The 26,724-nt window shown below is 44.8% G+C and overlaps 1 protein-coding gene across 1 annotated transcript in view; it reads left to right on the forward strand.

Moving 5' to 3' along the window:
- Positions 1 to 26,724, forward strand: part of ECEL1 (endothelin converting enzyme like 1) — a 193,558-nt gene that overhangs the window by 119,058 nt on the left and 47,776 nt on the right. The window contains exons 9-14 of the mRNA XM_082252142.1: positions 3,590 to 3,664; positions 5,553 to 5,656; positions 12,940 to 12,998; positions 13,102 to 13,153; positions 18,258 to 18,325; positions 20,706 to 20,830. Coding sequence (XP_082108268.1) covers positions 3,590 to 3,664; positions 5,553 to 5,656; positions 12,940 to 12,998; positions 13,102 to 13,153; positions 18,258 to 18,325; positions 20,706 to 20,830 — 483 coding nt within the window. The remainder of the gene's footprint in view (positions 1 to 3,589; positions 3,665 to 5,552; positions 5,657 to 12,939; positions 12,999 to 13,101; positions 13,154 to 18,257; positions 18,326 to 20,705; positions 20,831 to 26,724) is intronic.

The raw sequence follows: 26,724 nt of genomic DNA on the forward strand, positions 1-26,724 counted from the left end.
GCAGTACGTCCGAGAAAAATCAGATACGAAAGACTGCGCATGATCTGAAGTTGCTGACGACCCGGAAGTCTAGGGACAAACGTCCCAAAAAAATAAATAAATAAATTGGACGAGAAATTTTGTGAACATTATGCAACTGAAAACGCTTATGACCGCTGAGCATGAGAGAGAAAATTCGGAGGATATTTCGTCTGAATTTCGTGTGCACGAGCCTTTAATGACAGGGAGAGTCATATGATGGAAGTCTTCACAGTGAGCTGTACTCAAGATCTGTAACATAAATAGTTAAACATGCATAAATAATTTAAACATCCGCAACAAATGATTTGTACACAGTGGATTATGTAGTGCTAAAACAATTTAATCAGCAGTTCAAAGTGAGCAGCACACAAGTGATTAATTCAGTTTAAAGTCTCTAACTCAACCAGTTTTATTAATTCATATATAAATTGCTCAGTCCTGTATTGGGGGTGCTGTCTGTTTACTATAGGTATACTGCAGTATTTTTAGCTTAACATCCTTCTAACAGCAGTTATTTCAGTCTTTCAAAGAGAAGTCCCATTGGATTAAGCTGTTATACAGTTCTGGATAATTATGTTGATAAAGAGCTTTGCAGCCTCTTGTAATTTTAATTCCTGGTTATACTTTTCATTTAGAAGAAAATCTCCCTTTCCAGTGCTGGCATATTTCTATGGCCATGATAATGTCTAAAACTTTAAAATTGGGTAGGTTCACTACCAACCTTAAAACAACTGAATAATAGGATAATAAACTGAAAAGATCAGAGATTCTGATAAAAGCCTAGCGTAACAATATATTTAGCAAATTCTAACATTGCTGGACTTGCATAGTATGTTTGTGAAAAACACATCTCACCTTTACTGTTTTAACTCGGAAAGCCATATAAATAATTAAAACAAAAGTGTAATAGTTTCTAGTTGTATGGAACTCGCTACAACAGCATGAAATCCCAATCTGCTTATTCAGATTTATGCAATGGGTTATCACGTGTTGTGAAAAATAAATATATATAAATTTTTTAGCCATTGGTGTGCATCAGGACACCCACTGAAATAATGGTATTGCAGTCCCAATGCATAGTAACAAGCCCATCCCTTGGCATCCAACCCAATGTATAACCTGTTCAGGTTGCCTATGTTTATATATTTTTATATTTTTTCAATAATAAACCTATATCAGTGGCACTTTAAAAAATACACACAATAGAGCAGAAAAACATCTAATAATGCACGCTGGTAAAAGGTGTCAACACACAGTGTCATGCAGTAAAAAAATGCATGAAGATGTAATCGCATAGTTATAATTGTATCCTTTAGGAAAAAGACAGAAAATAAGTAATTTCCTTATGTGAACAATGTGATTTGTACCTTTGTGGAAACGTTTACAAGGTTTATTTAAAAGGGCCATGCAACATGCAATAATAATGAGCAAAATGCAATAAATCATAATAATTTTGTTTCCTTTAGTCAAAGAAGTATATTTCTAATTGTTTACCATGGATACCTGCACTTTGCACGTGAATATTGCTATTTGAGTTGTCTTGTTGACTTCAGCAGGAACCTGACAAAATTTGATCCATCTATGGTAAGGCTGGTTGTTCTGAAGTTGATCTATTGATCAAATCCAGTACAACCAGCCTGTCAGGTTTTATTTGATTAATCACTCCCTCTGCCAGAATACAATAGCTCTGCTGGAGGAATTCCACCATCAACACTGACTGTGTTGATGAAGGAATCAAGTCATTTTTAAAAAATTGCATAATGTATGGCTTGCTTTAGCCTTAATGTAAAGTCAAGAGCAAGATAAAGGCCAATAAAAGTAAAAGCAATTAAAGGAACTTATTGCCACCAAATTATTTTCACTGCCATTGTTGACTCATTTTTTTCTTTCACTAGTTACTGACCTGAAAGAAGTATGTGACCATCACGCACATGTTGAGATACCTTCCTAATGCACAAATTGGTTACATGTCAGTGACATGCTTAGTAGTCAAGAAATGGAAAGAATGACAGCCCCCAATGATATGCCATCTAAAACAAGTCAGAAACTTTAGGCTTCCATAGTTCTTTCCTGGCAATCTCCCTTGAATTAACGATGAAGAAATGCAAGCGCTGCCATTGCTGACCTCCTTCTGAGAATGCTAGTTAAGTGGCTGTTAGGCAATACTACCAGGTTTAATATTCTTTCAGTCACTGACCCTGAACAAGTAAGCAGTTAAAGAAAGCTGGAGAAAAGTCTGTTTCTGCATTTATATTCAGGGTCAGTGACTTAAAGCACTGAAGAAAAAAGTCAGCATTGTAGCCAGGCAACAAGCATTGGAAAAAAGGATAGTTCATCCTTGGCATCCTATATATTTCTTCCCTATCCTGGTAAAGAATATTCAGCATAAAACAGGGTATTCTCAGACTATGACCTGATCTTCCCAAAAGCTGGTAACAGAGTAAGTCTTTCTCATTGGGGTATAATAATGAGACAGCTTCATCACAGGGTATCTATCAATTTGTTGCAAGAAATAGGGTAATGTCGTGATGTGATAGTACATGATATATATTCAAAAATATCAATAAATATTTTCCATATGATGAACATAGACATGTTTTAAGATGTAATGTACCACTGAAGATTTTTACATGAACAGGTTAAAGGCTGTAGTTATATAAAGTAACAAAGTTACCCGACTATCAGAGTGACAAGGCTGACCCCTGTATACTGGCTGGTAACATTGTGTGCAATAATGCCAAATCATTCAGAGAGTGATATGTCAGCCGATGTATATACCACTCGATATACAATTTCTCGTCCGATTTTTTACATGTATTCCTATGTGTGCATCATTAGGAGCTGAAAACGATAGGAGATTGGAGTGGGTGGGTTTGGTAAAGTATGTTGCACTTTATTTTTACTATGAAAAAAATAGGAGATACCAGGTAATGCAATTAATCAGAAAAATAATTTCTTGTTTGCTGATATATTGTGACTAGAATGCTTATTATGTTGTTACCCGACCTGGCTAATATATTTTATACATTGTATATATACAGTGCAGTAGTGCAGCCACCTTGTAGTACCTGCAAGTACCTTTATTAGTCTTCATAATGATCTCTGTGTCCTGTGGAGCTCCAAGGGATCCTAGGTCCAGCCTGTTATGAGTTGAGATTAAGCCCTACCCTAAAGGATCTAAACCTCCTGTCATTCTACAAATGCCAAAAACTCTACTGCCCTCTATAGTTGATTTGACGGTTCAATTACATGTGAGAAATTAATAATGGCTAGAGTAGTCCTTGATCTCAATTTGGGTAAAATTCAAAGCCTTTCACTGTGCCTAGGCCTCTATAATTAAATAGATTGATTATGCAGGCCCTGTGCTACATAGATTTTGGTGGATCTAAAGACCTCCTATCATTGCAAAGATTGTACAGTCAGATTGTAATGTGTGCAGCTAACTTAACACGCATGCTTACGTCCATCACAAGGTGCTGAATTTCTGCATGCTTATTGTCAGAGAAACATGACTAGGTTAGCTTTGTTTAACTCCATATTTGGTTACCATTCTAAATTCTCTTGACAGTTAAAACACATGATGGTGATGATTGGGTACCCAGATTTTCTGTTCAAGCCAGAGGTCATGGATAAAGAGTATGAAGTGAGTTTCATTGATTACAATTTGCAGTTTCAGTGTTTCTTAAAAATATACAGGCACATATAAATGCTAACATTGCTTTGTTATTTTTAAAAGACCACTTTAATAAAAGACAGTGGGGGGACATGTATTATTGATAGTGCAGCAAAATGTCATAGTATAGGTGAGCAAATTTCTATAAATTTGGGGGATTGGCCTAAATGCCATAATCAATTTGTTGTGAAGTACAAAACTGCACAAGCGTGACCGTTACCACAACCTTTACTTCCCAAAAGGTAATGCAGTCAGAGGAATGAGGAGAAAAGGAGTTATGATATGGCTTAACTCTTTAACACAAAGTAATAAACCTGAAATGATGGAATTGTTTGAAGATTTTGTTAGACACATATTTAAACCCTCACAAATAGAGGAGAAATGTGCTACTGAATGAAGAAAGTGAATTGCTGCAAGCTAAATCTGGAAAACCTAAAAGAAGGAGGAAACCTCTGATGGCGGAATATTTTAATGCATATCAAGGACTCATTTACACTTGCAGTTAGGGGGCAGTAAAAATGTATGATTGAGTTGCGTTTACTCCCCCCCCCCTCAAACTGCTCCCCCTTAGACTGCAAATGCATGTGCAATGCTTAAAGCTTTAGAATTTCATACTCAATCCTTCATTGTGGCCCCTTGTTTCTAGTTGGCTCTGTATTGAAGACTTTGCCCTGTCCTCTGTCCTCAGCGTTCCACTCCCTGTGTGCACTGTCATCCTCACTTTTCCAATTCTTCAGTATGGCCCCTACTTCTACCCAGCTCTGAGCTTCAAACTATGCAGTCTCTGTGCTCTCAGCAATACAACTTCATCACTTCATCACTCCTTGGGCCCAAAGGCCTGGGAAGGTGTGTTTCACATGGAGAGATTTGAAGTTACGTCAGTGTACAAAAATGTCAGGGTGTTCAGCATGTTCTCTGAGAGGGTGTGTACAAAGAAAGCGTGAAAGCAAGAAAGAGAGGTCAGTGTTATCTGAATGCCTGTTTGGCTTGGTGCCAGTTTGATAACTTTTAGTACTGATAGTTGTACATTATATCAACAATGTTACTAAAGTAAAAGTGCAAAGAAGAGAGTACTTACCTCAACCACCATTAGACACCAGACGGAAAAGCTTACTTGAAGTCTTCATAAACCCACACCATGGCAATGAAGGAGTTAGAAGGAGGATTCATTGAGCAGGGCAGACGACTAGGAGACTCTCTCAGAGGTGTTGATTTCTGGAGAGAATTCAGGCTGTGGTTCTCCTGCATTAGAGCAGCAATGCAATGATAAATAATCATGTTCTTCTTTACAGAGGGACCTTTTATTTGCACTTTTATTTTAGCAAAAAAGTCACTGCCCATACACAACAATTGTTCGATTTAGTGTAGCTGGTTTTGGCTGGCTTAGATGATGATCTATCGCACAGATATGCAAACTGTGGCCTTCCATCTGTTGCAAAACTACAAGTTCCATCATGCCTCAGCCTCTGTGTGTCATGCTTGTGGCTGTCAGAGTCATGTTATGCCTCATGGGACTTGTAGTTCTGCAACATCTGGAGGGCCACAGTTTGTATATCCCTGATCTATCATCTTTGGTTGCAAAGAGATGCCAAATGGCCAACAGCTCTGGAGGGCATTCCAAACAGGCAGATAAGAAATCTTCCATAGACAGCACTATGCCTATAGACACGTTGCACTGATAGAAATCAGGTAGATCATGCTAGCATCATCTAATGTCTAAAAGCCCCTTTAAAACATAGCAATAAGCTATGTCTTTGGAACTAAACTTAGAGTTTACATTAGCAAATAAAGTAAATAAATTCATAGTACATATGTTCTGGTTGGCTGCATGACTCTCAAATCCTTATTCTTTTTCTAGTTTGATGTTAATGAAAAGACGTATTTCCAGAATATCCTAAACAGTATAAAGTTCAGCATCAAACAATCAGTGAAGAAGATCCGTCAAGAGGTTGATAAATCTGCGTATGTATAAAGGTTTTGAACTTGTTGTAGGTTTGGTTCCTGTAATCATAAGTGTTTATCCATTTTCATTTGGACTGTGGGAAAGCATCTTTTTACCATAACTCCAAATCTGGCATATGTGAAGCACAGTTATTTTAGGAACTGTATCAATTGTTTTCTTTTTATTGTAACTGGTTTTTCCTTAGTTTTTTTGATAAACTGAAACTTACACCCTATTCAATATTTTTTTTCCTTAGCTGCTAATACTAAAGTGCAGTAACCCATAGCAACCAATGAGAATTCCCTTTGCTAAAGTCAAACCAGAAGGATTGTGATTGGTGACTGTGTGTTACTGCACTTAAGTGTCACTAAACTCACATCATAAAAAACTATCTATAAATGGTATATTACAGTGCTGTTTGTACTCACTTAGTCACTATGAGATTTGTTTTCTGTATTCTGCAAAAAAAATGGTTGATCCTGTTGCTCTCTATCCCCACCTTCTGTCCATGTCCCCAGTTCAGCTAGGGATTTTGCAGCTGTGGTGGCAACTCTGCACATGCTCAGTGTTCAGTGAGTTTCTATGCTGAGCATTTCCTCCTTATCACATCTGAGCAGCCCATGTGACTATGAAGTCAAACATGTGCGTGTATACACAGTGGTAAATGACAGCCCACTCCCTCCCTCCTCCTCCTCGCCCACTAACCAGCTAAACACAATGGGGGCGGGGATATTACATGTAGATTGATGAAGGCTTCACCTCCCTCCCATTCTAAAACAGAGGCTGAAGGGATGTGACTAGCAGAAATCCGCCATGGTATTGGCATATATATATAATTGTATGACAATTTAAAACAGTTTTTCTCTTACGTCCTCCGACAGTCGCCGCCCCTTCATAATCTTCACCAATGGGTAATTGACCTTTGCTCCGCAGCAGTAGCTAGGCAACAAGATTTGTTAATATCAAAGCTTTTAGCATATCACACCCCTAAGGGGCGGTCCCCTCAGTCAATACCTCCCTGCTTCCAGCATTCTCAACTCAGTTTTTTAATTGCCTAGCTTAGGAGTAGCTGGCTGTTCCTGTGCTGGGGCTTTCAGTCTCAGCCTTCTATCCTCTTTTTGATTTTATTTCAAGTATTTTTCTCTTTCTTTTACTTAGCTGTTTTTTTCTCAGCATTAGTTTAGTTTTCTTCGGATGAAGATGTTCATGCGGAGCTGGGTCTCGGACTGGCCACCCTGGATCCCAGGGCTGAGAGCCAGGGGTTTCCCCAGCCTGCCATCGAGCGTTCAGCTCAGGTTTCCCTGGCATATTGAACGACCCATCCCTGTTCACTGCAGGGATGCTGCCTGTGAGGTGGCTACCTCACCGGACGCCATTTGCGGTTTCGCACCGCAGTCCACTGCGTCCTGGCTGCGACACTCCCTGTCCTCAGTACAGCGGTTTGGTCGTTAGAGAATGCTCCCCACGCCATCCAGAATGGTAAGTGTTTTTCTATGTGGGGACCTGTCTGTTTGGGTGTCAGTCTGTGACTGTGTGACCCGCATGTCTGTGTAAGTGCTGAGCTCCCTGTCAGACTCCTGTGATAGCTGTCTTTCTGTGGGCTGCGGGGGGGGGGGGCTCTCCCGCTCTGCTGTGTGAGATGTAGGGCAGACTGGGCTCAGACATGCTGTGCGGCGACCGCTGTTGCGGCCTGCCATTTTTTTCGGCAAACTGTGGTGACCGGCCCTGTGTGTGGTACAGCGCGGTGTTTTGGCACCAAACGCCGCCATTTTGGCGGCGATCGCTCCTACAAGCACATGTCGGCGCCATTTTCTTATTGCCTAAATTTCCTCAGCCGAGCGGCCATGTTTGTGAAGCCTTCATAGGCTATATAGGGCGGTCAGTCATTGCATCACTTCCTTTTTCACTGGAACAGCGATCGGTGGCAGCAGCTGTGTGGTCTCTCCAGGCTTTTACCTTCCTTATCCTGTATTTTCTTGCTCAGTGCTCCTTATCCCTGCGGGGGTCGGTACATCCAGTAGTGTGCGGTGGGCTGCGCTCGCCGCAGTCTTAAAGGGGCAGTCCTTTATTTCAGTTGATACTGGGGCATGGATTCTCAGGATTGCAAGTTTCCTCCCACCCTGGTGGGGGGCCAAGGGGCTGCTGCATCCCCGAGGGGGCTGATCTGGCTGCTGTTGTAGCGAACTTGGCTTCTCAGGTGCAGATTCTAATGGCTGATCGATCCGCAAAACCGCCCAGGTTATCTATTTCCTCTGATTCAGAGGGCGATGGGGCTGCTATGGCTGGAGTGCCCTTCTCAGGGTCTCGTTCATCTCTGGACCTTGTGGGGTCTGAGGGGGAGGCTGAGGTGGAAGGAGTTGATACTTCTCCCCCTGGCACGCCTGAAGAGCTTGCACTCATGGATGAGTTGATTAATTCTATCAAGGAAACATTGCGTCTGCAGGATGAACCAAGTCCTCCTGCTTTGATGTCCTCTTATGGGACGCAAAGGAAACGCAAAACAGCGCAGGCTTTTCCCTGCCCTGCGGAATTTCTGCGCGCTGTTGATGAGCAATGGCGCAATTTAAAGAAGCCCTTTACTGTGCCAAGTAAGTTCAAGCTGCGTTATCCATTTACACCCGCCACTGATGAGCGTTGGTGTGTGCCGCCTCAGGTGGATCACGCGGTGGCAGTTTTGAATAAATCTACTGCGATTCCTGCTGAGGCTACCCCGGTGTTCCGGGACCCTACGGACAGGAAATTGGAGTCTCTGGCCCGTCATGCTTATACGGTTGCTGGTTCTATGCTGAAGCCTATTTTTGCTTCCATTATGGCAGCCCAAGCTATTGCGGATTGAACGCAGGTGCTCAGGCGCACCCTGGTGGCTGACTCTGCTCCGCCGACAACATTGACTATGGTAGATCAAATTCATCAGGGTGTCATGTATTTGTGCGATGCGGACTTGGATTTGGTCCCTTTGGCTGCACGCCTCTCCAGTGTAGCGGTGTTGAACCGTTGCCTGATATGGCTGAAATGTTGGTCGGTTGACCAATCCTCTCGCAAGACTCTAGCTAATCTTCCCTACGCGGGATCTCGCCTTTTTGGTGATCTGATAAAGGGAATTTCCGGGGGTAAGAGCACTCTCTTACCCCACACTCACAAGAATAAGTCGGTTCGCGGTAAGAAGAATACCTCGTTTAGGCCCTCTCAGGGGTCCTTTCGTGCCTTTCGGTCGCAATACAAGGGCAAGTCCTTCAAGGGCCAAGGCTCCTAGAAGAAGCCGTGGGCAGGTAAGCAGAAGTCTGGCCAGTCCGGGTCCGCTGCCCATACCAATTCGGCCTGAAGGGGCGCCCTCACCCGGTTCTGGGGTGGGGGGACGTTTGCTCGGTTTCTTCAACCCTGGCTGGTCCGCATTCGGGACAGGTGGGTTCAGGAAATCGTTCGATCTGGATACAAGATCGAGTTTCTCTCTCGGCCGGCGAGCAGATTTTTCCCCTCAAATCTTCAGCTGTCTCCGGAGCGTTTGCAGGATCTGCACCTGGCGGTGCGGGACCTGCGGGCCCAGGGAGTGGTTTTTCCGGTGCCTCATCGGGACAGATTTCGGGGGTTCTACTCCAATCTGTTCACTGTGCCCAGAAAGGAGGGCAAGGTACGTCCGATTCTGGACTTGAAAGCTCTGAACCGCTTTGTGCGGGTTCGCAAGTTCCGCATGGAATCCCTGCGCTCGGTGGTGGCTGCCCTGGTCCCGGGGGAACTCATGGCCTCCATCGACCTGAAGGATGCGTACCTTCACATCCCCATTTTCGAGGGTCACCAGAGGTACCTTCGATTCGCCATTGCGGAGGATCATTACCAATTCGTGGTGTTACCCTTCGGTCTCGCTTCGGCTCCGTGGGTTTTCGCCAAGGTGCTTGCGCCGGTCCTGGCTTTATTGAGAGCCCAGGGCATCTCTGTCTTGGGGTATCTGGACGATATCTTGCTTCGGTCTGCGACCAGTCAGGGCCTGGTGAACGACCTGTCCACCACGATGCAGACTCTGCAGGAGTTCGGTTGGACGATAAATTTTCCAAAATCAACGTTGTGTCCGTCGGTTCATCTTCCCTACCTGGGGATGATCCTGGACTCTGTTCAAGCGAAGGTCTTCCTGCCGGAAGACAAGCTCCGGACACTTCAGGACGAGGTCAGGTCCCTCAGGGACACTCAGTGCTCGTCCCTCCGGACATGTATGAGGTGTCTGGGATTGATGGTCTCGGCTTTCGAGGCGATTCCCTTCGCCCAGTTTCACACGCGGGGTCTTCAGGCGGAGATCCTGGCCAAGTGGGACGGGCGTCCGAAATCTCTGGATCTGCGGATTTCGTTGAGCCGCAACACCCGAAGGGGTCTTTTGTGGTGGCTCCAGTCCCCGGCGGTGTCGGGGGGCAAGTCCTTTCTTCCTTTGTCTCGGACGGTGATCACCACGGATGCCAGCTTGTCGGGCTGGTGTGGTGTTCTGGGCGTTCTGTCCGCCCAGGGAACTTGGTCGGAGGAGGAATCCTCCCTTCCGATCAACATTCTGGAATTGCGAGCGATAAAACTTTGCCTTCTGCATTGGTCGGAACGGCTGCAGGGCCGTCCGGTTCGGGTTCAGACGGACAACGCCACAGCGGTGGCCTACATCAACCATCAAGGGGGCACCAGGAGTGCCCGTGCGGCTCGGGAAGTAAACGACATTCTGTCGTGGGCCGAGACGCACGTCCCAGCGATAACGGCTGTGCACATTCCGGGGGTGGAGAACTGGCAGGCAGACTATCTGAGTCGCCAGACCCTGGACCAGGGAGAGTGGTCCCTTCACCCGGATGTCTTCCAGAAGTTGTGCGCAAAGTGGGGTCTTCCGGATGTGGACCTGTTCGTGTCTCGTCTGAACAACAAGGTGGAAAGGTTCGTGGCAAGGCGCCCTGGCATCAGTATCGCCTGATGTATGCCTTCCCTCAGATTCAACTGTTGTCCAGGTTCCTTCGCAGGTTAACCTCGGAACCGCATACGGTGATTCTGGTGGCACCGGACTGGCCTCGCCGGTCTTGGTATGCAGACCTCGTAAATCTGGCAGTCGACGCTCCGTGGCGTCTGCCGCTTCGGGAAGACCTTCTGTCGCAGGGACCGATATTCCATCCTGCTTTACAGTCACTGGCTTTGACGGCATGGCTGTTGAGAGCCAGGTCCTGAGGGATAGGGGTCTCTCCCCTGAGGTCGTCCCTACTTTGATTAAGGCTAGAAAAGCTTCTTCCGGTAAGATATACTACCGTACTTGGAAAGCGTACTTCGCTTGGTGTGAGTCCAGGGGGTTTTCTCCGCGCTCATACTCGGTGTCGAGAGTGTTGGCTTTCCTCCAAACTGGAGTGGACCAGCGTTTGGCGCTGGCCACGATTAAGGGTCAGATTTCTGCGCTGACCGTTCTTTTTCAGCGCCCAGTGGCGTCTAATTCGTTGATTCGCACTTTTGTTCAGGGGGTGCGACACTTGGCCCCCTCCTAGGAGGGAGCCTTTGCCTCCATGGGACTTGAACCTTGTTCTGTCCGTGTTGCAACATGCTCCTTTTGAAAAGATCAGGGAGATCTCGTTGTCTCTGTTGTCCAAAAAGGTTGCCTTTTTGGTGGCTATAACTTCGGCTCGTAGGGTGTCGGAGCTGGCGGCTTTGTCCTGCAGCTCTCCCTACTTGGTGATTCACTTGGATAAGGTGGTCTTGCGACCTAACCCTTCCTTTCTTCCAAAGAGGATCTCGGAATTTCACCTGAATGAGGACATTGTCTTGCCTTCGCTTTGCGCGAAGCCTAAGCATCCGAAGGAGGTGGCTTTGCATGCCTTGGATGTTGTTCGGGCGATCAGGGTTTACCTGTCATCGATTAAGTCCTTTCGCAAGTCGGATTCCCTATTCGTCCTTCCAGAGGGACCTCGGAAGGGCATGGCGGCGTCGGCTGCTACCATCGCCAAATGGATCAGACAGACAATTGTGCAAGCCTATGCTTTGAGGGGGAAGGTTCCTCCTTTCCCTGTGAAGGCGCACTCTACCAGATCTCTGAGTACGTCTTTGGCCTATCGTCATCAGGCTTCTGTGGCCCAGGTGTGTAAGGCGGCGACTTGGTCATCCGTTCACACCTTCTCCAAATTTTATAAAGTGGATGTTCAGGCATCGGCAGATGCTTCCTTTGGCCGTAAAGTTCTTAGTGCGGCAGTGCCTTAGGGTCCCTTGTTTGGGCCCTTGGCTGTTGGGGTGTTTTTACCCCTGGGTTACTTGTTCTTCCTGGATTGTTGCTCCTGTTGAGCACGTTTTCCTGTTGCCAGGTTGGTTCTCTTACTTTGGTAAGGTTCCTTTCTCTGATGTGGGTACTGCGTTGCTTTCTGCGCGGCTGCGTTTTTTTCCCACCCCTCATGTCTACACTGCTCTGGGACGTCCCATTGGTGAAGATTATGAAGGGGCGGCGACTGTCGGAGGACGTAAGAGAAAACGGAATTTTTGTAAAATCTTACCGTAAAATTCCTTTCTCTGAGTCCTCCGACAGTCGCCGCCCCCGCCCCTCTTTTGGGGTTTGTTTATGTACTCTACTGCTATGCTACCAAACTGAGTTGAGAATGCTGGAAGCAGGGAGGTATTGACTGAGGGGACTGCCCCTTAGGGGTGTGATATGCTAAAAGCTTTGATATTAACAAATCTTGTTGCCTAGCTACTCCTGCGGAGAAAAGGTCAATTACCCATTGGTGAAGATTATGAAGGGGCGGCGACTGTCGGAGGACTCAGAGAAAGGAATTTTACGGTAAGATTTTACAAAAATTCCGTTATTAATATTATTTATTTATTTTGACTCTGTATTCCCAAGGCTGATTTTTTTTTTTTTTTTTTTCATTTTGAACATGTGACCAGCAGCAGAGGACTAGAAGCTCCTCCTGGTTATGTTTCTCTGCAGACAGGCTGGAAAAGAACTGGAGCATGTGATAGCTGTATACCGATTAGGAAAAAGATGCTTAGATGGTTTTTTTTCGAATGAAATACTTACAGTGCCATCATCCATACACAGAAATAGAAAGGACATTATAAATTAGGCAGTTTGTGTTTAGCATCACTTAAAATATAACAACTCCTCAATGAGTAAGAAAGGTATTTATTCAAACGAATGTGTAAAATGTGATGTATTAAGGGCAATGATCCTGGGACACCAAATAACAAATTTGTAGGTGTATTTTTACAGTGTCTAGAGTGGCATGTGTTTTGCGTAGCCTGCATGTTGTCACATTAGTTTATGATACAGCAAATAAAAGATCTTGTATTAATATTAGTTTATTATAATTAACAGGTGGTTGCTTCCTCCTCAAGCCTTGAATGCCTACTATCTTCCCAACAAAAACCAAATGGGTGAGCCTTCAGCACTCTCAGCTCATTACTACCTTTTTTCACACTTTTTATACACAATACCTTATATTAAAGAAATCCTAAGTGTTTATGTTTTAACCCTCAGTGTTTCCTGCTGGAATCCTGCAACCCACACTTTACGATCCAGATTTCCCACAGTAAGTGAGTCTTTGGGGATCCAAGATTCAAAGCATAAATGAGACATACATGCAGTGTTCAAAACATTACAGCAACATTTACAGCAGTTCTCATTTCCATAAAAATAGATTTCCTGGACATAACAGACATGTAAAGGGGAAATTGTAAATGCATTAGTATAATAAATTAGAGATGGATAGTAAACCATGCAGCATGTTCTTATTTCACTTATTGAACATGGAAATATTGTATATGTATATATAGTGTAAGCTCTAACGAGCAGGGCCCTCTAGTTCCTCCTGTTTTGAATTGTACTGTAACTGTATTGTCTTCCCTCACACTGTAAAGCGCTGCGCAAACTGTTGACGCTATATAAATCCTGTATAATAATAATAATATTAAAAACTTGGCTTGTATGTGAACTGTGTGTAAGGAAGAGACAACAGTACCAATACTTTACATTTTAGAAAGATTATCATTTTGAAGGAAAGACTACTGCCAAGTGGTTGTAATTAGTATTGCAACTTTATATGAAATAACACTTCTGGTTTTGTAGATGCAAGCAATTTTAAAGCCCTCATAAAAATGTCAGAGAGTTGTATAAGTTTATGGCAAAGTATGATTTAACACTTAATAATATACAATGGGGATAGAAAAGAATCTCTCCCCTTTAAAGTAATCACATTTTGTTGCTTTGCAGCCTGAAATGTAGACACACGGTTTTTGTTTTATCCAGCTGTGTTTACTCAATGTAATCTTTAACATCCAAGTGAAAGATAACACCAACATTTCAGAAAAATAAATAAATAAATAAAAATGACTTGTAAACTCAATCAGGTGTAGCTAATCACCTTCTCAATGGCACACAAAGCCATTGGACTTTCAACTGTAATCAGCTGTGGTCATTTTGATTAGCTCAGCATCAAAAGAGCTTTCCTGGAGCATTTCAGTCCCTGGTTGTGCAACTGTGCAAACAAACAACTATGGGTGGCAAGCATGGGGGTCCACAGAACTTTTTTCAGGGGGGGGCATCATTTTAAAGTCAACCATGCTCCGTCCCTTTTAAACAATGTCATGAAGTCAACGTCAGTCACTGCGCGAGCCACGACTCGCGGGTACTTATTTTTTAAGGGGAAATGGCAGAATTTTTTTTTGAAGCGTTTGTTAACCAAAAAAAAATATATATATATATATATATTATATACTATTAGCAGGCTCTGGTAAGGAGGAATGCTGGGCTCTGTAGTCCCCCTAGTTGTATTATAGCAGGCCCTGGTAAGGAGGAATGCTGGGCTCTGCAGTCCCCCCTAGTTGTAGTACAATAGGCCCTGGTAAGGAGTAATGCTGGGCTCTGTAGTGCCCCAACTTACCAGGAAGCAGAGCTGCGGCCAGTTGTGGATGAAGTAGCGGTAAGTGTATGGAGTAGGGCTCGGACAGGTCCCAGGTGATGAGCCTCATGATGTAGGGCATTTGGAGCTCGGACTTGTAGCGGATTTCGTGCACGGTACAGGCGGAAAGCAGGGCGGGCAGGGCCTCCTCGGCCAGTCCATTGGGGGCAGCAGTCCGTGGGTCGGGGGGCAGTTTGCTCTGCAGGCTCCGCTCTCCTCCTCTCCTCTCCTCTCCCACGAGGAGTTCCGTGTTCCACAAGCCCAGTCGCCGCCGCCGCTCTCATCAAGCGCCAGAGCCACCCACCCCCGGGAATGACGTCATTAGCTAATCGATTTTGCAGTCACCCCGAATCGATGCAAAATCGCGAAGGGTCGCATCATGATGCATCGATTCGCCGATTATATTCCACAGGCTTAATGGTCAGTCTACGTGCCTCTGTCATCCGCAGCCCTCCTATCCTCCTATGTCCTCTCTCCCCCCTCCCCACCTGTCTATTTGCTCCTGTGTCAGTACCCGCCCCTTTCCCCTCCTGCTGCTGTAGTTTCACTTAAAATTTCAAATCCTGTCTACAGTCTGTTGTATAATCCTGTGTGCCCCTGTGTCTGTGTTTTATAAAAATAAGCTGTTCTTTACCAGTTTTCAGAGCGCCAATCGCCGCTCATGTGACCCGCCACCTCTCTCCTCCCCTCCTCCTCCCCTTTCAACTGACATCAGCGGATAATCCTCAGCCCCACCCACTTCAGGCAGCTGTCAGACGGAGAGAGCCGGTGGGTAATGTGAGCATCGGTAAAGAACGGCTTTTTTTTTTAAAACACAGACACAGGGGCATTGGTACACAGGATCATTAAGCAGACCAGACAGGATTATATAAATTGGCTCAACAACCACTTTAAAGGGGAGGTTAAGATTGACCCCCTTGCGGATTCCCATGGTTGTAAGGCATTGTCGAGTTATCCCCGGGATAACATTTTGGACAGGCGCAAGTCAGGAGATGGATACAGAATGTTTTTTTTCTATACCCACTGTATGTATAGATACAGTACATGCAGGTAGGATCCTAGACTGTCCACAAATAGTTGTACTCTTTGTTCACTCACTTATTGGACAGTTTGAATGGGTATGAGTAGTAGCTGTGATATAGACAGAATCTGATCATCTATATTCAGCTCATTATTGCATTGCCCAGGCTTCACAACCAACACGTGCTTACTCAAGTAGGTCTTTCTTAACATTAGTGTGAATTGTAGATATAATAATATTAATATATAAAAGAGTAAAGAATGTGGTGTACTTACGGCATTTGACTTCTCAAGCAGATACCTTTTTACATCTCCTCTGCTCTACACAACAAAATTATTTTTAGCATGAAACAAAACGAATCATAATAATGAGTAGAAACACAGACAATTTAATTTGTAAGTGTAGCTTACATTGGTAGTCAGTGAAGAAACCCCCCCCCCCCCCTACATCAGTGGTTACTGTAGTGCTCCCATTCATCTGTGGTCAGTGTTGTGCCCCCTTACATCTGAGGTTAGTGTAGTTACATTAGTGCCCTGTGGAGCAGTACCCTGTTACAATGGTTTCTTGTCTGTGAAGACATCCTACACTGGCCCTACACAGCTGGATCTTTTAAATGACAGCCCAGAAACTATGCATGCTCTGACAATCTGGAACTTCACCACTACTCACTTTCCAAATCTGATAAAGACTGCTCTAGCACAGGGGGTCAAAATTCCAAGTCCTGAGCTACTAGCCAGGCCTTAAGTGCCGGTTCACACTAATCCGACTTGTCAGGCGACTTGTCGCCTGACAAGTAGCGGTCCATGCTGTGCAATGGAACCGTTCTAATCAGAGCGACTCAAGTCGCTCCGACTTAGAAAAAGGTTCTTGCACTATTTTTTTGCAAAGTCGGAGCGACTTGCATTGACTTCCATTATGTGAGGGCGACTTCGAGTCGGATCAGTGTGAACCGACTGTAAGAGTTACTCGCCACTTGTTACCCCACCCAAACCCTACCCTGCTCCGCCCCTAAACATGCCCTCGTAAAATATCTCATAAAAAACACTGTTAAATGTTTTATTCAGAATTAAGTTACAAAAATAAATATTAACAACAACAACCAAGAGAGAGAGGGTTCGACAGAGAGAGAGGGGGTTTGACAGAGAGAGACAAGGGGGGGGGGTTGACAGAGAGACGGGGTGACAGAGAGAGAGGGGGTGACAGAGAGAGAGGGGGGGCTGACACGGAGAGAGGCAAAGGGGATGACAGGGAGAGAGAGGGGGCTGACACGGAGAGAGACAAAGGGGGAGACAGGGAGAGAGAGGGGGCTGACACGGAGAGAGGCAAAGGGGGCTGACATGGAGAGAGGGGGGTGACACGGAGAGAGGGAGAGAAGGGGTGACATGGAGAGAGGGGGATGACACAGAGAGAGGGAGAGAGGAGGGTGACACGGAGAGAGGGGAGGTGACACAGAGGGAGAGAGGGGGGTGACAGGGAGGGGGAGAGAGAGGGGTGACAGGGAGGGAGGGAGTGAGAACGGAGTGACAGGGAGAGAGAGGGAGTGCAACAGAGAGACAGAAGGAAGGGGTGACACAGAGAGAAAGAGAGGGGGTGACAGGGAGAGTGAGAGAGTGAGAAAGGGTGACAGGGAGAGTGAGAGGGGGTGACAGGGAGAGTGAGAGGGGGTGACAAGGAGAGTGAGAGGGGGTGACAGGGAGAGTGAGAGGGGGTGACAGGGACAGGGGGGGGTGACAGGGACAGAGGGGGGGTGACAGGGAGAGACAGGAGTGACAGGGACAGAAAGGGGGTGACAGGGAGAGACAGAGGTGAAAGGGACAGACGGGGAAAGATGACAGGGACAGAGGGAGGTGACAGGGAGAGTGAGAGAGGGTGACAGGGAGGGTGAGAGGGGGTGACAGGGAGAGTGAGGGGGGGGGTGACAGTGACAGGAGGTGACAGGGACAGGCGGGGTGACAGGGACAGAGGGGGGCTGACAAGGACAGAGGGGGGTGATGACAGGGACAGAGGGGGGAGATGACAGGGACCGAGGGGGAGATGACAGGGACAGAGGGGCATGACAGGGACAGAGGGGGGAGATGACAGGGACCGAGGGGGTGATGACAGGGACAGAGGGGGATGATGACAGGGACAGAGGGGGGAGATGACAGGGACAGAGGGGGGTGATGACAGGGACAGAGGGGGGATATGACAGGGACAGAGGGCGGAGATGACAGGGACAGGGGGGGGGTGACAGGGTAGGGGGGAGTAAGTCCAGTCACAGTGCTCATCTTACTCACTCAGTTCACCATGTGCTGGCTACTTAAATGGAACTTTCCCGCCCACACATCTCCTTCACATACAGCACGCATGGGCTGTACTGAGTGTGTGGGCCGGCATAGGGAAAGAAAGAGGGGGGCGGGAGAAGGCAGAGCAGATGCAGCCTCTCCCATTCCTGGAGGGGGCAGGGAGATGCTCACTGAGCTGTGTAAGAATGAAATACACACACAGCCTTGTGACAGGGGGAGAGGCAGGCTGAACGGAGGAGCTACACATTCCCCATACAGCACAGCCCTGTTCTTACTCGCCCTCCTCATCATTCCGCTCGCAAAATGGGAGCAGGCGAGTGGAATTTTTGAGGGCTGCTCTAGCAGATTGGTTGCACAACATTTGCACTAGGTATATTTAACTTTCGCATACAGTATTCTGTTGGTATGTGACAGATGTGTCTATCTGCAGGTCTTTAAACTATGGAGGTATAGGAACCATTATTGGACATGAACTCACACATGGGTATGATGACTGGGGTAAATATCTCAATTTTCTTAACACAAACCATGTATTATACTTTTCATAAGAAACGTATGGTACAGTATCTTACAAAAGTGAGTACACCCCTCACAATTTTGTAAATATTTTATTATATCTTTTCATGCGAAAACACTGAAGAAATTACACTTTGCTACAATGTAAAGTAGTGAGCGTACAGCTTATATAAGTGTAAATTTGCTGTCCCCTCAAAATAACTTAACACACAGCCATTAATGTCTAAACCTCTGGCAACAAAAGTCAGTACACCTCAAGTGACAATGTCCAAATTGGACCCAATTAGCCATTTTCCCTCCCTGGTGTCATGTGACTTGTTAGTGTTACAATGTCTCAGGTGAGAATGGGGAGCAGGTGTGTTAAATGTGGTGTTATCGCTCTCACTCTCTCATACTGGTCACTGGAAGTTCACCATGGCACCTCATGGCAAAGGAATCTCTGAGGATCTGAAACAAAGAAGTTTTGCTCTACATAAAGATGGTCTAGGCCATGCGAAGATTGCCAAGACCCTGAAACTGAGCTGCAGCACGGTTACTAAGACCATACAGCGGTTTAAAAGGATAGGTTCCACTCAGATTTGGGCTCGCCATGGTCAACCAAAGAAGTTGAGTGCACATGCTCAGCGTCATATCCAAAAGTTGTCTTTGGGAAAAAGACAAATGAGTGATGCCAGCTTTGCTGCAGAGGTTGAAGATGTGGGGGGTCAGCTTGTCATTGCTCAGACAACACGCCGCACACTGCATCAAATTGGTCTGCATGGCTGTCATTCCAGAAGGAAGCCTCTTCTAAAGATGATGCGCAAGAAAGCCTGCAAACAGTTTCCTGAAGAAAAGCAGACTAGGGACCTGGATTACTGGAGCCATGTCCTGTGGTCTAATGAGACCAAGATAAACTTATTTGGTTCAGGTGGTGTCAAGCATGTCTGGCAGCAACCAGGTGAGGAGTACAAAGACAAGTGTGTCTTGCCTACAGTCAAGCATGGTGATGGGAATGTCAGGGCCTGGGGCTGCATGAGTGCTGCCGGCACTGGGGAGCTGCAATTAATTGAGGGAACCATGAATGCCAACATGTACTGTGACATACTGAAGCAGAGCATGATCCCCTCCCTTCTGAAACTGGGCCGCAGGGCAGTATTCCAACATGATAACCACCCAAAACACACCTCCAAGACAACCACTGCCTTGCTAAAGAAGCTGAGGGTAAAGGCGATGGGCTGGCCAAGCGTGTCTCCAGACCTAAACCCTATTGAGCATATGTGGGGCATCCTCAAACGGAAGGTAGAGTAGCGCAAGGTCTCTAACATCCACCAGCTCCTTGAACTCATCATGAACGAGTGGAAGAGGACTTCAGTGGCAACCTGTGAAGTTCTGGTGAACTCCATGCTCAAGAGGGTTAAGGCAGTGCTGGAAAATAATGGTGGCCACACAAAATATTGACACTTTGGGCCCAATATGGACATTGTCACTTAGGGGTGTACTCACTTTTGTTGCCAGTGATTTAGACATGAATGGCCTTGTGTTAAGTTATTTTGAGGGGACAGAAAACTTACACTGTTATACAAGCTGTACACTTACTACTTTACATTGTAGCAAAGTGTAATTTCTTTAGTGTTTTCACATGAAAAGATATAATAAAATATTTACAAAAATGTTAGGGGTGTACTCTCTTTTGTGAGATACTGTATATGTACTGAATATATTTCTGTTTTGGTATGTATAGTATATGATTAAATTAAAAATGTATAAAGTAGAATAGAACACACACATTCTTTTAAGGAAAACAAAAATAAAAAAAAAATAAAAAAAAAAATATATATATATATATATATATTTTTTTTTTTTCATTCTAAGGCCTCGTGTACACTGCTGCTAAACAGACATGTAGGAGCAATTGGGTGTTTTTTTTTTCAGCAGCCTCTGAGCTCTCCTCTATGTTATCTTATCTGCCTATGTACACCGAGAATTTAGTGAAATTTTTTTAAAGCAAAAAAATGTTTCAGATGGAAGTTTATTGGCATTTCAAATGCCAAATGCTTGTAACAGCGTGCAAACGCGTCTAAATGCAGTAACCTGCATATATAGGTGTTTTCAATGGGGATACATTTCTTACCATTTTACAATGTAAAAACACTTCTAAACGCAAACGCCGCTAAACGTGCATAAACGTGGCATGTAAACGCAGCAAAATTTACGTTTTCAAATAGAGAGGTTTTCAAACGTCCTGTGTGCATGAATCCTAAAGGTAAAGTTGCTTATCTATTTATCTGCATAATCTATATATTTTTATTAGTTGTGTGCTCTTATGCTGTCCATGGAGATCCACTGTCCTATATGTATTCTATACTCTATTATTTATTGGCAGGTGGCCAGTATGACTCATTTGGGAACCTCATTCACTGGTGGACAGAAGAATCATACAGCAATTTCCTCAAGAAGGCAGAGTGCATTGTAGATTTATATGAAAACTTCACTGTTTACAATCAGAGGGTAAGGGCTTATATTATTATGTGTATTTCACTGTATGTTCAGATCTTGAAGAAATCTATAATTGCCTGGCACTGCAGGGTGCTGCAATTCAAAAGTTATGATGAGATCTAAACAGGGCCGGTGCTAGACTATTTTACGCCCTAGGCAAGACCAGCTACTTGTGCCCCACCCCCCCCCCCCAAAAAAAAAAGGGAAGGGGTTAAAAACTCCTCTATGTCATACCCAGTGACCCTGATCCGATGGTTCCTCCATATTATGCTTTCATACCCAGTGACCCCCCTATATTCCTCCATGTCACACTCGGGGACCCTAATGTCCCTCCGTGTCACACCCAGGGACTTTGATGTTTTTCCATGTCACACCCTTGGACCCCAATATTCCTCCATGTCATGCTGTCATACCCACTGACCCTGATGTTCCTCCATGTCACACCCAGGGACCCCCCGTGTTCCTCCATGTTATGCTGTCATACTCGGTGACCCCAATGTTCCTCTATGTCAGACCCTGATGTTTTTCCATGTCACTGTTGGGGACCCTGATGTTCCTCCATCTCACACCCGGGGACCCTGATGTTCCTCCGTGTCACACTTGGGGACCCCAATCCTCCATGGCACACCTGGTGACCCTGAACTCCTGTTACACTCGGTGATCCCTATCCTCCATGTCACACCTGGTGACTCTGATTCCCCATGGCACACCTGGTGACCCCGATTCCCTTTCATACCAGGGATGCTCCATGTAATACCCAGGGACCCCGATCCCCTGTTCTGGGGACACTAACTGGCCCCCACTCTGCCCTCCTTCACAGTGATCCTGCTGATTCCTTCTCCCAGGACGCTCCTCTCCTGTACCACAGTGCTCACCACAGCTCCAACCGGCTCCTGGTGGAGGGAAAAGCAGCAGTCCGAGAGCTCCGCATGTCCTTGATCACCAACCTCCTCAGACCATTCCGGTGCCTCCTCGCTTCTGCCCCAGTAAAGGTTCCGCCCTCCAGTGCCGAGCTCCAGCTCAGGTTCAGCTCTCCTCCACTCCCTGCTTAATACCAACCCAGGGAAATGAACGGCTGCCTACCAGCTCAGTGCAGAGAGTCACTTCCTGCCTGGGGTTAAGGTCATTCCACTCCAGCTGAAGAGGATCATCATGCAGGCAGCACTCTGGGGGGCTCCATTCCTGCCTCTTGGGGCCCCTCCAACAGTGGTGGAAAGCCAGGGCCTGATAGTTCTGCCACTGCCCAAGACACCTGGTATCTTTCTCTGTCCCTTCTTCCTCCCCTACCGCCTTCTTTCCCCTCAGCTCACAATAATCATTGATGATGGAGAGAGAGTGCCGACTCCTGGCTGCGCCTTTAGGTGGCAATGCACCCTAGGCGGCTGCCTAGTTTGCCTAGTGGAAGCACCGGCCCTGGATCTAAAGATTATACAACATAACAATCTAGCAATATTGTCTGCCCTCAATTCAAAGAGCTTTCTAACCGGAAATTACCTAGTCTTAGAAATCTAAAATAAATTCCCAAAAAATAGAAATAAAGTGTAACGCCACTGAATCTGCATGCTATGTCATTTATTTTTAACATCCACCCATGCCTCCATGCTTTATTTTGTTGAGAAATCACTTTGAAAAACAAAAACCTTAGCATTTTTACCTACAGCCATCTTGAGTAAGAGCAACTTCCTAGAATCCATCTGCCCAGGCATATAGGAGGGAGAATGTGTCTAACTGAGAAAACCTCTCCTCCCATCCTGAAGACTCTTGAGATGTATGATATAATTTGCCTAGGCCTGGAAATGAGAAAGTAACTGAACAAACATAAAAAAGGTTAAACAATTAAATATGATATACTTTCTTATCTATTTACTACTGTTAGCAGCCTAGGGATTACAACTTTTATATTTTATTATTATAACGTTGAATGAGAGAGTGAGGTTCCACTATAGTTAAAACTGAAACCAAACTTTGGATGAGCCATATAACTCTTTTAATATTAAACCCCAGTCTAATAATACAATTCAGTCTTCAGTGTTAAATCCTGCTGCCCATTTACAACAGAAATCAACACAATCCCACATCCCTAACATCATTGTAGTGCTGAGCGCTTAGACCATTCATTTATTAATCAGATGTTGAAGAGATCTACAATTGCCCAATACTGTTCATCTTAAATTAATTTACGATTACCCAAAGGAAATGGATTATATATCAGAATCAGAAAATGTATTGTCATTTTATGATAATAATCATAAAATGAATGTCAACATACAGTAGTAGTACCAGTGAAATAACACCAACCATTTACCTAAATGATAACAGATGACAGATTGTAGAAATAGGTCTCAGATCTCACACTCTGTGATTCTCTCCATCTTAGCGAGAGGGCCAAACCTGTAGACATCACTGCCAGCTGCTGGGTTGTGATGGTCATGACAGCAGTTCTTCCATAGTAAAGTCCTCTCCTCTCTAGGCAGGGTGTGAATTGGTAAATGCTAGAAAAACTGATGACAACAGCTTCCTTTCAGTTTTCCAAATTTGGGACGCAGTCCAGGAGCTTAAAGCGATAGTATCCCCTGAGTACAAAAAAAAACCCCTGCAAGACAATGGCATAATGTCCTAGCATGCAGAAGGGGGGGGGGGGTTTGTGCAATCTTGACATTTCAGGGCCTCCGAAACCCTGATAAGTAGTGAGAAAGTGCAATGAGCAATTTACGCCCTTTGAAATTCTGAAGGTGGCGATTGGTTTTCGCGGTCCCGTACACAGCAAGTCTCACTCATGTGGTATCTCCGTACTCAGGAGAAGCAGCAGAATGTATTTTGGGGTGTCATTCCACATATATCCATATCATGTGTGAGCAATTTATCTTTTAGTGACAACTTTGTGTTAAAAAATAAAAAGAAAATTTAATTTTCTCAAAACTTGTGGCAAAATATAAAATATTCCATGGACTCAACATGCCTCTCAGCAAATAGCTTGGGTGTATACTTTCCAAAATGGGGTCATGTGGGGGGGTTTTGTGCTATCTTGACATTTCAGTGCCTGCGAAACTGTGATAGGTAGTGAGAAAGTGCAATGAGAAATGTATGCCCTTTGAAATTCTGACGGTGGTGATTGGTTTTCGGGGTCCCGTACAAAGTTAGGCTTCCAAAAACTCTCACACATGTGGTATCCCTGTACTCAGGAGAAGCAGCAGAATTTATTTTGGGGTGTAATTACACAAATACCCATGGCATGCTTGAGCAATATATCATTTCAATGACAACTTTGTGTAAAAAAAAAAACATTTTTTTTTTGTCATTTTTAAAACACCTGTGACAAAAAAAGTAAATATTAAATGGGCTCAACGTGCCTCTCAGGACATTCCTCAGGATGTCTACTTTCCAAAAAGTGGTAATTTTGGGGGTTTTGTACTGCCCTGCCATTTTAGCACTTCAAGAAATTAGATAGGCAGTCAGAAAGTAAAAGCTGCATAAATTCCAGTATTTACACCATAGATTTTAGACGCTATAACTTTTGCGCAAACCAATACAAATATTTTTATTGAGATTTTTTTTGTCAAAGACATGTCGCTAACTACATTTTGGTCAAAATATGTGACAAAAATTTAGTATATTGGAATTTTTTAAAAGACTAAGTAGAAAATGTAATTTTTTCTCAAAATTTTCGCTATTTTTTTATTAATATCGCAAAAAATAAAAAGCGCAGAGGTAATCAAATACCACCAAAAGAAAGCTCTGTTCTTAAAAAAAGGACGTACATTTTGGATACAGCATTGCATGACCGCGCAATTGTTAGTTAAAGTAATGTAGTGCCAAGTTGAAAAAAGTGGCCTTGTCATTAAGGGGGAAAATCCTCCGGTCCAGAAGTGGTTAAAAATGATGCTGCTTACCTGTATATAAATTACATCACCAGCAGGAGGCAGCAGAGAGAGAGCAGAAGAGCTTGAGAGGAAGAAGCTGCCAAGTCTGGGATCCATCGGGTGGCAACAGAGAGCTTATTACAAACCAGACGAGGATAGGAGAGAGAGAGAGATGAGTCATCAGGAGGAAACACAGCCACCTGTAATCTAGTCGTCTCACTGCACTGACCTGCACAGTAGACAGACACTGTAGTGGCAATCTGCATTTCCGCCATTGCGGCTTCTGGTCTTATGCAGGGGGGTTGCTAGGCTACGCCTGCCGCCAACAAGCTCCGCCTCCTGGTGACATCAGCGCCAGCCGATATATCAGCCAAGGAGAGCGGCCAGCGCTTCCCTAATAGCTGCAAGCAGGTGAGGGGAAACAAGCTTAGCACACCACAGCCTTTCCATCATACTCTTAGGCTCTTCAAGCCATCCATGCCCACGTCCCGGGTGTTAAGAGGATATACCTCTATCATTCTGGACCTACCAATCCCAGGAGAGGCTAAACCTGGGTGGGAAGGTTCGGTAGGGGGGATTCCCTTCTTACTTGTTCCTTTATGGCTTGCTTCAGGTGGCCTGAAGACCAAAAAAAGAATAGGAGGGAACTCTTATAAGCTAAGATAAGGGTGGTCCCGAGGGTTCGCAGGAGGAGCAAACCCAGGTGTGCTGACGTGGAGCTGGCCAGGAAAGGAGTGTTCAGTAAGATGACAGTGAGGTGGTGAAATGGCCACGCTGTCACCAAAAGGTCAATATTGTCGGGATATATCCAAGTATCACATATCAGCCATTATTGATCTTGTCATATTCTTTTGAGTATTTAAATGTAACTCATGTCCTCCAAGTTTTGTTAAATTTGTCAGTGTTTTCTGACCGTGATATGATATATTCCATGCCTATGTATACAACTGTAACACATGACTTGCCTGAAATTGTTACATTTTAGCATGTATCTGCATGATTCAGGAACTGCTTTTAACAAAAGGCTAAACACAAATGATACAAACAAAGCACCAGAGATAAGGAAATGATGCAAAAATACAGTATTGTAATTACATCTAACCCACAAAGATACACACTATATTCCTGGCATAGCTGTTTTTCTTAGTTAAATAAAATCTGTTATGAATGCTTACTGTTGAAGCCAGGAAGCATGTATATTCATGGCTTACTTGTAAGGCAGGTTATATTACCACAAAGAAAGATACGCGCTCAGTACTTTGTACTACTCAGTATCTTTGTAAGCATCATTCGGCAGTATATGACATTTTTAGCCATGGTAAAATATTTCTGTCTGTTTCCCTCTTACCAATAGTAGCACTGTACAATGGATACATTTTAAAGTGAACCTATCATTTTTACCAAAAGTATAAACAAACTAATGATAGTATGAAGAACATTGCGGTATCTGTAAAGTGTCTTGCTTGTCTTCAAATCAGCATCTTTGGTACAGTGGATCCTAGGTCCAGGTAGTATACAATGACTTTACTTGTGTACAGTTCAAGGCCTATACCAGGGGTCTTCAAACTATGGCCCTCCAGTTGTTCAGGAACTACAATTCCCATCATGCCTGGTCATGTCTGTGAATGTCAGAGTTTTACAATGCCTCATGGGATGTGTAGTTCCATAACAGCTGGAGGGCCGCAGTTTGAAGATCCCTGGCCTATACCCACCCAGTCTGTTCCTTTGAATGTACATGTCAAACGCCAGAACCCAGGTTGCCATTAGAGACATTCATGCTGACATTATGCTGAGATAAATTTTGGCCCTGTATATATAAACATTTCAAGTCTCCTTTTTCTGAGCCTTTAGGCTCCATGTACACGGGACGTTGTTAAAAGTCCCTTTGAATGTTGGAATTTTTAGGACGTTTGAAACGTCCGTTCGGTCGCGTTTGTACCCGCGTTTAGCGGGCGTTTAGCAGCGTTAGCGGGCGTTTGCGTTTAGAAGCGTTCCTAGAGGTCAACAAAAATTATTCCCCTTTAAAATGGAAAAACGCGAACGCTA

This window comes from Pelophylax lessonae, assembly GCF_965119305.1.
Source record: "Pelophylax lessonae genome assembly, chromosome: 3".
Classification (NCBI taxonomy): Eukaryota; Metazoa; Chordata; class Amphibia; order Anura; family Ranidae; genus Pelophylax; species Pelophylax lessonae.